This window comes from Corythoichthys intestinalis, chromosome 12, assembly GCF_030265065.1.
Source record: "Corythoichthys intestinalis isolate RoL2023-P3 chromosome 12, ASM3026506v1, whole genome shotgun sequence".
Taxonomy (NCBI): Eukaryota; Metazoa; Chordata; class Actinopteri; order Syngnathiformes; family Syngnathidae; genus Corythoichthys; species Corythoichthys intestinalis.
In genome coordinates this window covers 21,265,707-21,283,477 of record NC_080406.1, presented here as the reverse complement: position 1 = coordinate 21,283,477, position 17,771 = coordinate 21,265,707, and the positions used below count along the sequence as shown (strand labels likewise).

Genomic DNA, 17,771 nt, shown 5'->3' with positions numbered 1-17,771 from the left:
GGCCGTCGGTATCTTTTCTGTAGCTGAAGTATTCCCATATAAGTGATTTCGTTTTCTTCGAAGTGGGAAAAAGTTCAGGAGTTTCACCTCCTCCAGCTATTGTGTAGCACAGCTGACTCAGTGACACTGAGCAACAACTTGTAAGGGAGGGTTTAGCCTTCCAGCTGCAAGCGAGGGATTTCGCCCTGCATTTTTGGGACATAAAAAATGGCTAAAAACGGTATGACTGAAATTTTTTTAATGTTTTGAAACCGTGACATTTTCATACCACGTTATGCATTGAAACCGGTAATAGGCACATGTATACTCTACTGTATAGTATAGATAAATCTCAAAATCTATTTTAGTTGATTTGTGTTTTCATTGTCACAAAACACTAGGTATTTAGTCAGTTGTGTTGGACTGCAGTCAACTGCGTTACTAGCATGTGAACATGAAGGGTCACGGCGTAAAGTAAACATTAGCAATAAAACCTTTAGATTTTGTGACCAGATGTAGTACATCTGAAGATAAAATAATCTAGTGGGCTTTCATTTTTGAAAGTCTTGAGAATTCCGCCCTATGAAAGCTGGCCATTGGCTCAAGGAGCGGTGTTGCGCTGTTGACACTTTTATTGTTTTGTTGTACACATGTTAGCTGAGCAGATGATTATCAACACACCGGTCAAGAGGTTGGTGAGTGGGTCACACAGGAAAGATGGTCACACAAGTCCTTTTGGCTTCTCAAGCTCTTTGCACACTATCAAGACTAATTATTCCCCTCGGCTCTCACAGCTCTCTGGTCTTTTCTTTCTGTTTGCTTGTTTGACAAGGACACATTTTGCCAAAAGGTTGTACAAGGACACAAATCAAGGGAAGGTTTGCTTTTGAGAAGCTGGTCGCTTCAGGCCCAGGAGCCCTGTGAGATGCTCTTTTGGAGTGTTTGTGCATTCCTGCACTGGCAAAGATTGTGAAGGGTCGTAAAGAGCGTGTTTGAATTGGCAGTTTGAAATGTTTTGATGACTGTGTGAAAAGTCGAACTGCCATGGCGACCACTGGAGTTGACCACTCGTTAACGGCGTCTTAATCACCTCACCATATAACCTTTCGATCCATCTCAAACGACTTCACGCGTCACAGAGCTCTAATACATCTGCGTGAGAACTACCAAAAAACACAACCTTGTGTTAAACTCTGAAGGTTTTGCTCGAGTGTACCAGCGCGATTTGTGTTGCTTTTGCCAGAGCCAATGTAAATTGAACAAAAGTAGAAAGGAAAACTCTTATGATGACATTCCCAATCTTGCAAAAACGAGGTAGCTGCTCAGATACTGTAAGACCTGGGGTTGACTTGGCTTTTTCCAAAAGCTTTTCCAGGGACTAGCATAGATGTATACCTTTCATCCCCTCTTTTCAAAGGTTAGCAATTCATTGAAGGGTAAACTTTGATCAAATGCCTGTACACACTTTGGGCGGCCACTTCCTGGAAATGCTGTATTTTATTTATGTTTTTCTCTACTATTACACAATAGGAAAAAATCCAATTCTGTGTCTTTTTTTTTCCAATTTCGGAAACAAAATCATTTCCACTCTGGGATGCACATATGTTGTTTCTCCCTTTAAAAAGCGAGATAAGGCATTTTCCAACATTTAAAACTGTTTCAAGTGTGCTATATGTGTAGTGTTTTTATTTGATGGCAATCGTGTTTGCAAGTGAATTCGTTCTGCAAAAGATTATTAACTCATTCACTCCCAGCCATTTTCACCAGAGCAAGGCCCTTCGCTCCCGGCCGTTTTTCTGGATTTTGACTGATTTTGCAAGGCTCACAGAAAATTCTGTTCTATTGCTATATAAACATGGAACCCACCATAAGAAAGATTACTCTCTTCTTTCAGGAGAAAAAAAGTAAGTTCATATCTCTTTCCATTCTTTAGAGATCAGCATTAGGAAATAGCTTAGTTTGAGCAATTTTCCAATTTCTGATGAAAAAACGGAGAAAATGAGCTTTTTGTAAACGCATACATTTCAAACATAACTTTGACTTTAACAAAGCTATTTTTTGCATTAGTTACATCCCAACCATCTGAATAATGTTTTCCTTTTACAAAATACCATGAACAACCAGACAAGTAGAGCTTTTGATGGCAAAGTAACATTTTATTCACACATGACTATTGAGAGATGACGGTTTGTCGCCGAGATGACGCCGTTGTAGCCACGTCAGCCGTGTAAACTTTTCCCTCATCGTTGTCTGTCTCACAAAGATGGATTATTTTTGCGTTTCTGCGGGGTCTGCTCGGCAAGTCGCTGCACTGGGGGTCCCATTCGTTTTGCTCGGTCGTCCAGCGCCTGGCCTCCCAGGCGTCCTCTCGGTTGTTTTGTTCGGTCAGAGCGCCGCCTGGCATCATGCCGCCAGCGCTCAAACCATGCTGCCCGGCCGTTCATTGCTGTTGAATCGGGTTGCCTGGTCTTACAAAATGCGCTACTGCCCTCCAGTGGCCAGTTTTATTGCTTTAAAATGGGTTTGGAGCTTTGTTATTTGTTTCGCAGATAGAGCAGAAGCTATATATGCTTCTCACTTAAAAAAAAAAAAAAAAACACAAAAGACGTATAAATACGTTTTTGGGACGTTTTTGGTGCCTTTCTCTTCGCTTTCATCGACTTCTTTGTCGTTACGTCTATATTCATGAATGGTTGCAATCAAATATATCCACTGCCTGTGTCTTCTTAATGTATGTACGTGACGCCAGCACGTCGTGCCGCATTAAGAGTAGTCTGGGCAAGACCTCATTATTAGAAGTGGCGAAATTAAACGATACCTTGAGGCGGAGAAAATTCCTCGATCCGTTTTTTAAACCGAGTTACTCAAATTATTCGAGTAATCGTTTCAGCTCTAAAAGCATTATTTTTTAAATACATATATATTTGCTGTTGTACAATGCTTTGGTCGCACGACCAATTCATGCCTTTGTCACTTTTTTTCCCCTGACTCAAATGGTTTTATCGATTTTAGTCCACATCCGCACTTATTGCCAACGCCATGGACAAACTCACACCACCGAGCGCCAGTCGGAGAAAAGAGCTGAAACTTAAATATTGAATATTCAAAGTGGATCCAGTCATCTGAATATTAAATTGAGTAAAGTCTGATCTACTCTGCCTCAAATAGGAGTTCCCTCTGTAAGATTATTTACTCACGCAACTCACAAGTCGCCACAGCATCCCAGTCAAGATCTTTCGGTCTGTTTGCCGCATTGTGACCGAGCAACTGTTCTTGCAGTGTTGAGAAGCAGTGACCTCACAGGACTGCTGACTTCTCATTATGTTGTATCGCGGCCGTGAGCCAAAAAAGCAAGCGACACAACAGTATCTGCTTCCACTAGAGACGAGAGGTGACCTAGATGGCACTGCCCGGAAGGACCGTCTTAAATAGGTTGGCTCGATGTCTTTGGAGAACTCGTAATTTGTTATCTTTTTTAACGTAGTTGCGCAGTGGGGTTGAATTTGCCTTATCGGGCATTCACTCTTGATTTAACCCTTGTGTCTGGATGACACCATGAGTCGACCCTGTAGTGAAAACCCTTGAGCCGAACGTAGAGGGTCTACGCATTGGTCCAGTGTCTAGCCGCCTCTTGAATCGCCTCACCGCAGTTTGCTGCAGTTTACTCGCTGGCCAGGCTATTTGTGCCATGGTAACTGTGCCAGGCTGCCAGCTCAGACGCAGATTGCGACTCCCGTCTCCCCTCTTTTTTTCCCAGCATGATGACTCAGCAGCTCCTGCAGGGCGTCCAATCCGCCCCCCTACCTTCGCCCCCTCTTTTCCCTCACTACTTCACTCCCTCCTCAAAACCACACTGCAACACCATTTCTCGTCAGCATTTGCGCGCTTTGTAATTTACTTCATCATACAAACCTGAATACATAAGAACGCATCTATTAGGTTTTCAAAATTCCAACCTCAGAGATGAAAAACATTTTTTTGTAAGTGACATTTCTTCTCAATGTGACAGAATTTAGTTTATTAAATCATTGCAGCTGCCTGAAGGTCTCATTTGCAGTGCTCTCTCTTTATTTTAGCTTATTACAGCATCTTTAAAAGAGGTTGATTCTGCCTTTATGTACTCCTTAGAAATCCACAGTTAAACATAGGTTTTACAAATTTTAGTTAATTTTCTTAAATTTTTTGAAACAAGGTTATTATAAGTGACACGACCAAACACTGCGAGGATGCAGGCTGACTAACTCTACATACAATAAGCAACTGTCACACATTGACAACATTTGACAGAATGTCGCATTTTCGTCTCGCCAGACAATAACTGAAACATCTTGTTATAGTTCCCTTATCCAAGACATGGTTTGAGCTCGTCATTGCCATGAAAAAAAATGTTCTAAAAATATTTTGGTTATCGTCGTTGTTCACGAAAACAACACTGCTTTGGAGACACCTCTCACATCTGAACACTAGTTTCATTGTATAAAACAAATAACATTTCAGAACAAATTTCAAAAGCTAAACAATCTTCTGCGGTATTTAGCAATAGTGAGTTACATAATGATCAGAAGGGACATCAGTCATGCTGCCTGCAATGTTGCTACTTGTTCACTTGGCGACATTGAGGTCAGTGATATCTGCCTTATATTCAAGATGTATTCAGTACCTGTACTTATAAATCTGTATATTTTCTACTTGAGTGAAAGACACTTCAACTTCTACTTACACTCTTGCACTCTGCGGGACTTGCCATTTTCTCCACCTGTGTTTTAATGTGTGGCTTCATGAAACTCGTGTGATTTAATCTACATCACCTCTTCTTCAAGCTTAAAATAAACAGTAATCCTGCTTCAAAATCTGCCGCAACAATCCCCTTGCAATATGCAAAATACCTCCTATACACTGAAGGTTTAGGTCATAAAAGATGTTTAAATACGATTTTGGTCATGTCTACATTTGGCGCCGCTTGCCAACACTTCTGTCGGCTGCTCCTGTCACACAGTAGTATATTTTGTATTTCATAATTATGTGTATATCATGCTTTTTCAGCCCATTTTGCTTTCACTTATCAATGACAAATAGGCTCTCTATCAGAGGTCGCCCGTTATGAAATTTTTAAAAATGGTTTATACTAATTAACTCATTCACTCCCAGCCATTTTCACCAGAGCAAGGCCCTTCGCTCCCGGCTGTTTGCCTGAATTTTGACTGATTTTGCAAGACTCACAGAAAATTCTGTTCTATTGCTATATAAACATGGAACCCACCAAAAGAAAGATTAGACTCTTTTTTACAGCAGAAAAAAATAAGTTCATATCTTTTTCCATTCTTTAGAAGTCAGCATTAGAAAATAGCTTAGTTTGAGCAATTATCCAATTTCTGATGAAAAAACAGAAAATTAGCTTTTTGTAAACGCATACATTTCAAACATAACTTTGACACAGCTATTTTTTGCATGTGTTACATCCCAAACATTTTAATTATGTTTTCCTTTTAAAAAAAATCATAAAGAACGAGACAAATAGAGCTTTTGATAGCAAAGTAACAATTTTTTATACTGAGAGATGACGCTGCTGTCGCCGAGATGATGCCGTTGTCGCCGCGTCATCCGTGTAAACTTTTCCCTCATCTTTGTCTCTCAACGATGGATTATTTTTGAGTCTCTGCGGGGTCTGCCTGGCGAGCCCGCTGCATGGTGGTGCAAATTGTTTTGCTCGGTCGTCCAGCGCCTAGTATTCCAGTCGTCGTCTCAGTTGTGTTGTTCGGTCGTCCACCGCCTGGCATCATGCCACCACCGCTCCGACTGTGATGCCTGGCCTTTTATTGCTGTTGAATCGGGTTGCGGGTCTTACAAATGCGCTACTGCCCTCCAGTGGCCAGTTTTATTGCTTTAAAATGGGTTTGGAGCTTTGTTTTTTCTTTCTCAGATAGAGCGGAAGCTATAAATGCTTCTTGTTAAAAAAAAAAAAAAAAAAACGCAAAAGAAGTATAAATACGTTTTAGGGACAATGAAGCATTTAAAAATAGAATCGTTTTGTTAATAGTTTTTGGGAGCAAATCAGTTAAAAAAAAAAAAAAAAAAAATTGTCCGATTGCCGATTGTTGAAGCTGATTTTGTTAGTAAGCCTGTCGCTAAATGCAATAAGTCAAATTATCTCGCGGTAAAAAAAAATACGCGCGGTAATTTTCCCAGCTGCGATTTATCACCGCGTGCGTGCATACCTTTGTGCGTGCGTGTGCTGCGTGCACTCGGCACACGTGCAAGTTGTTTACATGAGACTCCAGTAGCTTTCACAGATGTTTATTGGCCATCAACACGCCGTAGAATTAAAATTCAGACATACAAAATAAGGAAAAACTTTTACATTAGACATTATAAACCATTAGCATTGCTACATTCAGGCTAATGGAAAAAAGACAATGTACTAACTGCTTTAGCCTGCTATAAAATATTAGCAGTCTTCTCCACAATGCAAAAATTGCGGTTAAAAGGTGACACTTCAAACATGAAAACTGGCTGGATTAAAAGAAAAAAAAAATCTATTACTTATACCACTTGCATGACGAAAGAGAAGTGCACTTTTTTTTTTTTCTTTTTACTGAGTGTAAAGCTTACGGCTAGTGGCTTAGCAAACATACTTCTGGTAAACATTTCAAAATAAAAGCACGCCATGTTCAGATTTCTGGAGGCAACCGCGTAAACTTCAGATTCTACACTAAGAATAAATTTAAAATGACACCCATTATGAAAAATCTGATTGGCAATGATAATATGATGTAATAAATGATAATAACTTGGCTTCAAATTTGTGCGCTCTTGGCAGGACAAGATGACATTTTGGATCAAATTAACACTTTTAATGGGCTCTAATTGGCAGACAACAAAAATGACATTGAGTTTCTCACCTATTTCATATTCTGCACCTAACTAGCTTTAAAATGACTCCTTATGCATTTTTTTTTTTTTTTTTTTTTTTTTTTAATATTTATACATTTTAATTAGGAGTGGGAACCTCTTGTTACCTCACGATACGATACGATTTGCGATACAAAACTCACAATAACGATGATTTTTTTTTTTTTTTTTAAACGATCTGACGATATGGCGATACGACAATTATCGATACATTGGTCAGGAATAGGGATGGGAATTGATAGGATTTTTACGATTCCGATTCCATTATCGATATTGCTTAACGATTCGATTCTTTATCGATTCTCTTATCGATTCTAATTTGGGGAAAAAGAAGAACAAACGTTTTGATTGGCATCGAGTTTGTTTAATCAGAACTCACAACCTTACAAACTCACAACGAAATCAAAAGAGGCCCAAAGCCTCAATGTTAACTATGGCAATAAGTTGCAAATACACAAGAATGTGTAACATTTTACTGAAACATTTATCTAATAGAAATAAAAAATATTGGTATATATTGGCTGGTATAGGTTGTTGTTCTGCCTTTGGCAATATGTGTTAAAGCAGGGGTCCCCAAACTTTTTACTGTGAGGACCACATAACTTTTCCCTTCTCTGATGAGGGGTCAGTTTGTAACAGAAAAAGTGTAATGATTGCAGAAGTGCATAAATGTAAAAAATTATTGTTTTTCAGAAAGCCACAATCAAATAACCCTTTCTGGATTCTTCACGGAATGAAAGTAAATAAAATAAAAATAATAATATAATAATAATAATTAATAATAAAAACACTATTAATTAAATACATAATAACCAAATAACCCTCTCTGAATTCTTCAAGGAAAAAGGCCAGGAAATAAATAACACGATTAAGAAAAAAAAAAAAAAAATTCAAAATGGCCGGACCAAATGTGGAGGCGGGCCGTATTTGGGCCGCGGGCCGCAGTTTCAGCACCCGAAGAAATGCCGCATCCAAGCGAGTGAGCGAGCGAAGTGAGTGAGGGAAACACTTCTACGAGCCTACGTTCTTTGTTAATGTTAATATCTACAGAGGCAACGCCTGTATGTATCATCTTTTGTGTTGTTGTTGTTGTGTTTCCACTCGCGATCGGACACTTAAATCCAGTTGTGTAGTGGTTTGAACGATGTGCTAATGCTAGCGAACGAATGCTAACCATACTGTTATTAGCAGCTACTCATCGCTGATTTACGTTGATGCAAACCTGTTTGTTATTGGGGACGAAATTGATTTGTTTCATTTCTATTCTTAGTCTTACTCTTCAAGTGATGGTTGAATAAAGTCAGCAAATTATACCAACGTCTTCTTCATCGTCATTTGGGAGTTTAGCTAGCTGTATAGCTAGAACTGAGCCTTAGCCTCTCTGTGAGGACAGCGCAGTTGTATTCCCTCCCGATGCAGTAATCTCCACCTTGCAATGACTGCAAGTCGCTTTGTTGTAATTTTTCCTCGTGAAGTGAAGACACACTTTTGAGCGTTTGAACCTACGTGCTGTCATTGTTATGTTTATGGCTGCAATGCTCGTGCTTACCCGTCGTAACCTTTCATTTCACTCTTTCCTGGTGAAGTGTAGTCAAACTTTGGAGCGAGTGGTTCTTGGCGCCATGCTAGTTTGATGCGTCTGGACAACAAGACACGTCACGACGCAATACGCGTCTTTAGGAATCGTTAAAGGGATCGTTAAGGCTTTTTCATTGCGATGTCGAGGCCTCGAAACAGTCGGAACCGGTTCCGAATTGGAATCGGATTTCGATTCCCATCCCTAGTCAGGAAATCATTCTAGGATATTCTACAAACAACTAATAAACAGAAAAACAAGCTTCTGCTCTGAATTGTAATGATTTTATCAAGAGTAGACATCCAATCCGTTTGAAGTGGGAGGGATGGCAGCGAATGACATTCGCTGCCACTATGGCCGTCAATCGATTACCTCAAGTATTCGATTAGAAAAAAAGATTCAAATTTAATTTTGCTGCTTCGAGTATTCGTTTAATTAAAGTGGCGTTGTGATGGTTTGTTTTTAAAGTGTTTGCATTTATTTTCATTGATTTTGGTGGATACACGGCCTTCTAGTCTACCTCCTTTCACATGGCTGAATCCATCTGCTCACTGTTAAGACCAATGCAAGCTAAGTGTTTGTTTGAGCTAATGATTTTTTTTAAGGCATTCGTAATTTAGTTTAAAGGTATATTTAGCCATTTTTTTGTGGGAATATGTGTCTGAGCCATTTGTTAAGAGCATTGTAAAAAAGCTTTAGCATTTTATAGAATTTAAGCTAGCGGACTTTTGCTATGTAAGTTAGCCAATTGTTCTTTTCTTGTCCATAGAGCCTTCTTTTTTATATGTATACAGTATATACTGTGTGAGGCTCAGCTCAGGTATTTTAATTTTTTTTATGTTCCTTATCCGATGACGTGATTATTCCAACTTAATAGGGTTAGGGTTAGGGGTCATCAGTTAACTGGCTACTAAAATAATCGATATCTGCAGCCCTATTTCGAATTAACAAACGTTCCCAGTCTAAATGGATTGGGCGTCAATTATATATAGATATTCTGTCACACCCCTAATTTTAATATAGTTTGTTTTACTTCAGAATAACAATTTATTGCATTTGAATAGGTGATTTATTAGGATCTATTGTCACTATATTCATGGTTGAATAGGTTAATTAAATACACCAATAAAATTCTGAGCGTCTTCCGATGAAAAACTGAGTCGTGAAGTCATATACTTCACACGCTTTAAATAAAAGCGATTGAGACATTAAGTCAGCGCTTTGTACTCCTGCAGGTACTCCACTTACTGTGCGCTGTCACATGACGATAAAAGAAAACGATATAGATGCCAAGTGTGACAGTGATGTGAGAGCACACCCATGGCTCCATGTCAACTTCTGTGAACGCAGCCCTACTGGGGAACTCAATACACCAGGATAAACGTGTGTTCACAAGACAACTCATCACCAGGAGGTTGTCTCCTGAGACTGTTTAACATATCAAACTCGATGAAATAAATAACCAGATAGATCTGCCCCCACTATGTTTGATTCAAATTCAAAATGGATTAATTTAAGCAACCCCAGTGTATACTAATCTCTAGTAAACGTGTTGAACAACAAGTCTTCAACAAAAAAAATCATTGATGGAAAGATTGAGCTCATTTTCAATGCTCCATTACATTTATTTTCATCTGTGAATGTAAATAAAAAGCACAGCAAATCATTGACTTGTACTAATCGAGGCCATTAAGAGATGCCTGCAGCGCTCTGTTCAGTTAACCGAGTTAGGTGAGTTTTAGATCTATCAGTTGGGAGTGAGTCATATAGGTTTGTGCTCTTCGGGAGTGATATGAGTCATTCGGCCCACAGAAAATTTGCCCTAACATTAGAGCATGAGTTTAGTTACCTTTTAAAGAGGACTTAACAAGAAGCTGGATGTTGTATGTGCTTTTACACAGTGACACAACATTGTGCAATCAAATAATTAGTGTTTATATCTTTTTAATGGATAGATCCCTGTGTGTGATATTTTTTATTTAATGTTCTACGTTTTCGTTTTCTTTCTTTAATTCAATTTTTTAAGCTCTTATGACAATTAGTCTGGTCCTTAGAAAAACTATCCATCTGTTCTCTGCATCCATGCTGAACTAAATGAACTTGGAAAGTCTGCAATCTTTTTTTGCAGCAAAATTTTTTTCTGCAACATTTTTTTCGTGTCGCGCGATGGGTTCCTATACAGAGTCAATGTAATCGCGCGTTGAAGCGCGACAGACGGCTTCACGACGGGCGACACGCATCAGGCACGACACGATGTCGCCAGTTTGACCTGATAGCCCACGCCCCGCGATGTCGCACATTCAAATTTCCAAAGCTGCAGAGAAGATGGCCAAGTTGACCTTTCTGCAACAGATTTCAGCGATGATGAGGAAATAGCCAATCAAATGTTTTCTCATTCACGTGGCTTCAGTTGCCAGAGCTGGTCAAGAACCTTCCTCAACAGTCCAAAAAAAAATCAAGAAAAAATAGGATCACAAGAATCGTCAAAAGATTAGGAGATAAAAGTCGCAATACTACGAGAAAGCAAGTTGTAAATTGTAATATTATGAGAGAAAAGTCGTAATACTAATAGATTAAATTTGTAATATTACTAGATGGAACTCATAATATAATAAGAATTAAGTCATATATTGTAAAATCAAAGGATTAAAATTGTAATATTACGAGATTAGAGTCATTTTGTTGCTTACTTTAACGTTAGGTTTTTATTAACGCAAAACTACTTCTGGCGTAATATTTGGAGAAAAAAATTGTCAAATTATGAGATTAAAGCAGTGGTATTACCAATGTTGTTTTTTGCAGCCATTTTGTTTTTGGTCTTAGTCTTTTGGACGAAAATACTTATTAGTCTGTCTTCGTCTAGTTTTAGTCAACGAAAACTGACAAATTTCGTCTAGTTTTAGTCGACAATTTTCAAAATGTTTTCGTCTATAACTTCAAAATTTTTAGTTCGTGAATAAATAAGTGAATAAATAAAAGGTCTACAAGAGCATCCCCATTTTCATGATGATAATACTCACTCAGCAGGAAAACAGCACATTATTTGCAATTAACCTCACCTGGACGCCACGAACTGCATGTAAAATGTTTTTCAAGATTTTAAGAAGACACTGAGTCACCGCGCTAAATGTTAATGCTAACGCGAATGCTATGCTAACCCTATGTAACGCTACAAGTTAGTTAAGTGTGTGATGACCACTCAGGACAGACCTTTAAAGGCTAAAGCAAAATGGCATATCTAGCTAAGATAGAAAGGCAAAACTTACCAAGCAGCACCTGACACATATGTTTCACAAAATGAGCCTGGAAGGGGCACAGACTTACTCACTGGTGAGACGGGGGGGTCAAGAGGAGGTGCAGCACTCACATGAGTGACACGACTAAACACTGCTAAATGCGTTCTAACTACACATACAATATGAAAATATCACACGTTGTAAATTTATGACGAAAACTGTGGCGAACTTTCATCTCATTCTCGTGTTGTCAGACGACAATCTCGTTATATTTTAGTCTCCCAAGACACGTTTTCCGCACGTCATCGTGACGTCATCGTCATTAAAAAATTGCTCGTTGACGAAATGTTTTCGCTGTCGTCATCGTTGACGAAAACAACACTGCATATTACCGTATTGGCCCGAATATAAGACGGGGTTTTTCGCATTGAAATAAGATTAAAGAAGTGGGGGTCGTCTTATATTCGCGGTCTAGACATTATACCGATTCACGACGCTAGATGGCGCCAGATATCATTGAAGCGATGTTCTATCATGACAGATCTCAGCTACTCTCAAGTTTAACCAGTTTGCATTATTTTATTGCAATGTTTTTCCTTATTCAGATTTGTTTCAAGACTACAGTTACAGTTAGACTTCACTTTGATGGTTAATGCAGTTATTGCAATTTTGTTGTTTTATCACAATATATTGGTTTATTTTCATTTCAAAAACCAGAAGCCATTCATTTATGAATGTGATTGCACTTTAGTTTACATATTTAAATGTTCAGATATTAAGATTTGAATGAGGCAAAATAACATGCTTTTCCTCTCAAATATATTGTTATCATTTGTTTCAGATGTACTGTAATTATTTTCTGTATAAAAAATAATTTGGTGCTCAAAAAGTCTTTTTTCAAACTTGAATCTTGAAAAAGAGGGCGTCGTCTTATAATCAGGGCCGTCTTATATTCGGGCCACGACGGTACTTATTTGAGGTCTCGTGAACCGGAAGTTGTTCGGAGTACGCGGACATCAGCTTCTGCCGACAATAAGGTCAATGTGAACACAAAGCAGCATTTGGCGTAGGGCGATCGACGCGATGTCGTGCAACAAAACGCGTCTGGTCTGAACACAGCTTTAGGATTAATAGTACTACTAAGTATATTCCTAGTTCTGTATGTTTTTTTCTTTCAGTTCAAGTTGCTAACACATCTACCAAATGGGAGCAAAAACACTTGGGACTTGGGAGCAAAAAAAAATAATTGTTGCCTAAAAACACGTAGCTCTATTTAATGGAATGCCAATTGTTTATGAAGCCCTTTGGGATCTTTTTTTTCTGATTTATGCCTATTAAAAATAATGGACCTATGTAAATCAGGCCCATGCCATTGCTCAGTGTGACGTGTAAAATACTTGCCAGACAGTGTCGTGTGTGAAACTTCACACCCCCATCTCTGTGTTATGGTGTACCCTCACACTCCGGCGGCGGCCCGCCTGTGTTACAGCCCGCATGCTACCACAGGAGGCGAAAATAAAATGCAGCTTTTACCTGAGGTTTAAAACAGCAGGATAAGAATTAATGTTCAGACTTGGTGATGTAACAGATAAAAATGAGTTTGCTGTTTCACCATTTTATCAAAACCTGGAAATAGTCCAGCTTTGCTTGACGTGATGATGTATAGAATCATCACACCCACTGTGTGTCTGCTGCCAAGAAGGTGTCCCTCTTCTCACTCTCCGCCACAGGCTCCGACACCAGACACCTCTTTGTCCCACTTCCCTCCCTGCACAGTTGCCGCCCTCACTGGCCCAGTTCGCTGCCCCTCCTCTGACCCACTGTCCCCCGACTGCCCCATGGCTATACCTCGCTTTCCACCTCCCATTGTCGACGCCCCCTCCTTCTCCCTTGGCCAGACCGATTATCCCTGTTTTGTCCAATGATTAAAGGAGCAGCATGTGGCCGGCGCGCGTGGCCCACACAAACGCTGTCGGTAAGCTAATGTTAACATTACATGCTGAATCATTTATGTCTGCAATAATGGCACAAAGGTTTGAGTAGGTGGGGAGGGGGTAGACGACTTTGTGCATTCCTTCTCCATTTCAGGCTATGGTGTCTTTAAAAAAATATTTTTAAAGAAAGGGTAGTGACGGGGAGTGGGAGGGGAAACAAACAAGTGTCTGCCTGCCCGTCGTCTGCGAACGTTACTACCGCCGCATTAAATATTGAAGGATTAGACCGTCTGCAGCCTCCCAAAGAGGACACTATTTGGGCACCCACGCTAATTCTCCCCACAGTGCTCTCCTCCTCCTCCTCACGTCTGTCTGCGCCCCCAGTGCCTAGCAGCCCGTCCCTTCAACACACACATGCACGGACCCGGGCAGCCAATAAGAGAGCACCAGTCTCCCCATTGCTTGCCACTCATGCCTTGTTGCCAGGACAACAGCAAGGAACGAGTCCCACTTTACATGTTTTAAACTTGGTTTTGACTCCCTTGCTGAAAACAAAATGTGTCCCGCTGATAAATGGCTATGTTGAATTGACACATCCTGTCATTGTTTGACGTTTCTCTCTATTGTGGCCCCACTAAAATACATCACTATGCACCAGTTTAATACATTTTGGACTCATTTTAAGGTTGTGTTTGTCTTCCTCCACATACAGGTCTGCAATGACGAAAGGCCGAATGTTTCTTTTGATTTTGATCGCTTTGGCCCCTCCCTGCACTAGCTTGGAAGGTAAGGATGACCCCTCTTCTCTTTTACAGCTTTTCACATGAGATTGTAGCTACAGGGGAAGAAGGGGGGGACTTGCGCAAGGATTAACAGACTTTATCTACTTGAATATAGCTCTCTGGCTAACTATAGATGCTCGGTTTTCAGTCAAAACACAGAGTCTCAGACTCCGTGTCTGTCTGAGTGCCCCTCGAGCAGCTTGCATGCACAGACTGATCATTCAAGCACGTCTCCCCTTCTCCGCACCCTCCTCAGTCTGTCTAATCCGCTGCCTTGCAGTTATTTTTGACAACTGCAGTAGTGCGCACATTTCGAAATGCTGTGAAAATAGTGTTGTTCCTTCGACGCTAATAAAAGGTGGTCAAAATGTCTGTCACCCATATAGCTGAGAGCGACACAAGGGGCTCTGAATGCTTCTGTGAAGGGTCGTCATGCAGCGACGCTGACAGTTGTTCGGGCCTGCAGTGCTTTACCTCTGCCTCCTTACTGAATGGTACATGGGAGTTTCAGAAGGGATGCATTGTGGGTAATCAAGAAGAAAAGTGCGGGATCCCGCCGACTCATGAGTTGGTAATGGAGTGCTGCTACGGAGATCTGTGCAACATGAACGTGACTCTACAGCAGCGTATTAAAGGTTGGTTATTGACTTTCATGTTATTTTTTGAATGCGCGACAAACGGTATTTGTTTCAGACCATAACACTTTTTAGGGAAAGCGACTATTTTTGGTTATTAACCCTTTAACACCTGAGCCTGTTTTGTCCGAATTTGCATGCCTTTGAATTTGCCTTTATATTTCCAAGAAAAAAAAAAGGTTCTTAATGCGTTGGGTTGGGTCCCTTTTTTCAGGGCATCAAAACCTTCTTGTCCAAACTGTTGTTTTGTTCTCTGACCAATTAAACTCAACATTTTGGACCCAAAAAAGACAAAAAAAATACAGTGATCCCTCGTTTTTCGCGGTTAATGGGGACCGGAACCCGCAGCGATAAGTGAAAAACCGCGAAGTAACACCCCTAAAAAATATTTTTTTGTTCAATGTATTTATTCAGATCTATCATTGGAAAGAGATACATATAAGACATGTTTTTATTACCTTTTTCCCCATAGTATAATTAAAAGAAAAAAACACTCAAATCCGCTCCACCTGCTCACTTACACACAGTGAGTTGCCACAGCAACTGTTTAACAAGTTAAACGATGATTGACGCATGTGGCGCTTTGAAGGTCGAGTCTCTGGCAAGATCAAAGCTTAACCGTCTGTCAATCATCGTTTACTTTGATAAGCGACTCCAGTTCACTCTCTGACAAACAAAAAGCAGGGAGAGAGAGGGAAGGAGGGAGCGAGCGTGAGACAGCACGATCGGCTGGGAACAGCACATCTGTATTTATTTATTTATTTATTTTTTATATTGAAACAAAATCCGCGATTGACTGAGGGCGCGAAGTTTGAAGCGGGAAGTAGCGAGGGATCACTGTACCCAAATCTTTTGTCAAAATTTGTAATACTGATGTCCTATTGACAACCAAACATGCCCGACGAACCGTTTTGAAGCCTAGCGTTTGGATAAACATTCAACAGAAGACTGAATAGTTTTATATTTGACAATTCAACCCAAACAACAGGTATGTATGGTCAAAACAGCTTATATACAATAGACCAACAGTGCAAAATTGTGGATATGTATGTGTATATATATATATAATCTAAGTTCTCACACAAAAAGCGTTTGGAGGATATCTCTTTGTGAGGTTAGGTATTGCACCCATTACCTTATCAAAAGTATATACATGCAATCAAGCTTCTCGAACACACACATCCATATACAAATTGGAAAGATTGATAGTGAAAAAAATGTATAACATTGGAAAAAAGTATCTTCAAACATATTGACAGTAAACTAGCTCAGTTAATTTTTTTCAGGCATGCCACTCAGTTCCCTCAAACAAAGCGAAGGGCTGCGTCATACACTACATCACACAGCCCATTCTTCCGCCGTGTGCGCTGTTAGCCTGTCTTCCCAACCCGCTGACTCATCCAAAGAAAACAACGACAAATCTGGTCCATCGTCTTCCTCAAGTTGATGAAATAACACATTAGCTTGCGCTAAATTTTGCTTTCGACTCATTCTGCACTTTTCAAAGTTACTCGCTCAATCCAACCCTCCTTCGCTCGCTACCTTGCCTCCCTCGCCTTAGTGGCGCCTCGCTCAGCAATTTAATAAAAATGTTCACATTACGTCCATCCTTCGTGACCTCACAATGGCTCCTGGGATATGTAGTCTTTCGTGGTGCTTTGGGTTTTGAAAAAGGACGAGAAATGATGGAAATATGGGCATAAACACATGGTTCACACAGCGTTTTAATGCTTATTTATGATGGCAACAATACTATAAAACTCAAATGACATTATCTCCCATTTTACTCAGTCGATTGACTTCAACTAAAAACAAGCATGGACCTCAACTTCCGCACTTTCAAATGGGACCAACCATTGCCACGTAGGTGACATAATTGCAGCATGACAATGCTTCAAAGATAATATGTGTAAACGTGTCGCCGCCGACACCTCCAGTATTAAAGGGTTAAAACAAACAAAAAACTTAAGAGTGTTATTTAGGTAAATTACTAGTCCCTTTATATTTTATTTCTTTTAAATTCAACAAATTAACAGGAAATAAAATGCCCCCAAATCAACTGGAAGTGAACCATAGATCTCCCAAAAATACCAGTCCAGCCTATATCAAAAGGAAGTCTACCAGAAATGCTTCAAAACGATCAGAAAATAACCCGATATTAACAGGAAGTGATCAGAAAATGACCTGATATCAACAGGAAGTGACCTGGGTATGCCCTAAAATCAACAGAAAATGGCCCGATATAAAGAGAGAACAACCCAGAAATGCCCTTAGATTAATAGGGAGTGACCCAAAACAGACAAAGCGTGACTTTGGGAGATAAAGGACCAGCATAAAAGCATTTCTAAAAAATTTCTCCATGAATTGCATTCATTATTAAATAATAAATAAATAATAGTCTTTATTTTTTTATATAATTACATTTAGATATTTTATTAAGTTACTATTTTTTTAATTTTGTGGGGAGTAAATAAAATTATGAATGGATAAAGCAAATACCATCAACAACAATACTAACAATACAATCTATTCTATTTCAGTTAAACTGGGAGGACTAGCTGTGAATGCTCATCTTTCATTGCTATTGGTCTTGCGCCAATGGGTTAAATGAGTGCCCTATAAAGGGTTCATCTTGTTTGATATTTATGTACTGAGGTTTGTTACAGCTGTCCTAATTTCATCAAATGTGCTCTGAATGAAATTGAGTAAAATTATATGTG

The 17,771-nt window shown here is 39.6% G+C and overlaps 1 protein-coding gene across 4 annotated transcripts in view; it reads left to right on the top strand.

Annotated features, from left to right (window-relative positions):
- LOC130926735 (activin receptor type-1-like) overlaps positions 1 to 17,771 on the top strand; it is an 87,250-nt gene that overhangs the window by 21,838 nt on the left and 47,641 nt on the right. For all 4 annotated transcript variants that reach the window (XR_009066277.1, XM_057851861.1, XM_057851860.1 and 1 more), the window contains 2 exons: positions 14,347 to 14,420; positions 14,803 to 15,051. Coding sequence is in view for 3 of the 4 variants with exons in the window: in XM_057851861.1 (XP_057707844.1) it covers positions 14,347 to 14,420; positions 14,803 to 15,051 (323 nt within the window). In the remaining variant the exon portion in view is untranslated. The remainder of the gene's footprint in view (positions 1 to 14,346; positions 14,421 to 14,802; positions 15,052 to 17,771) is intronic.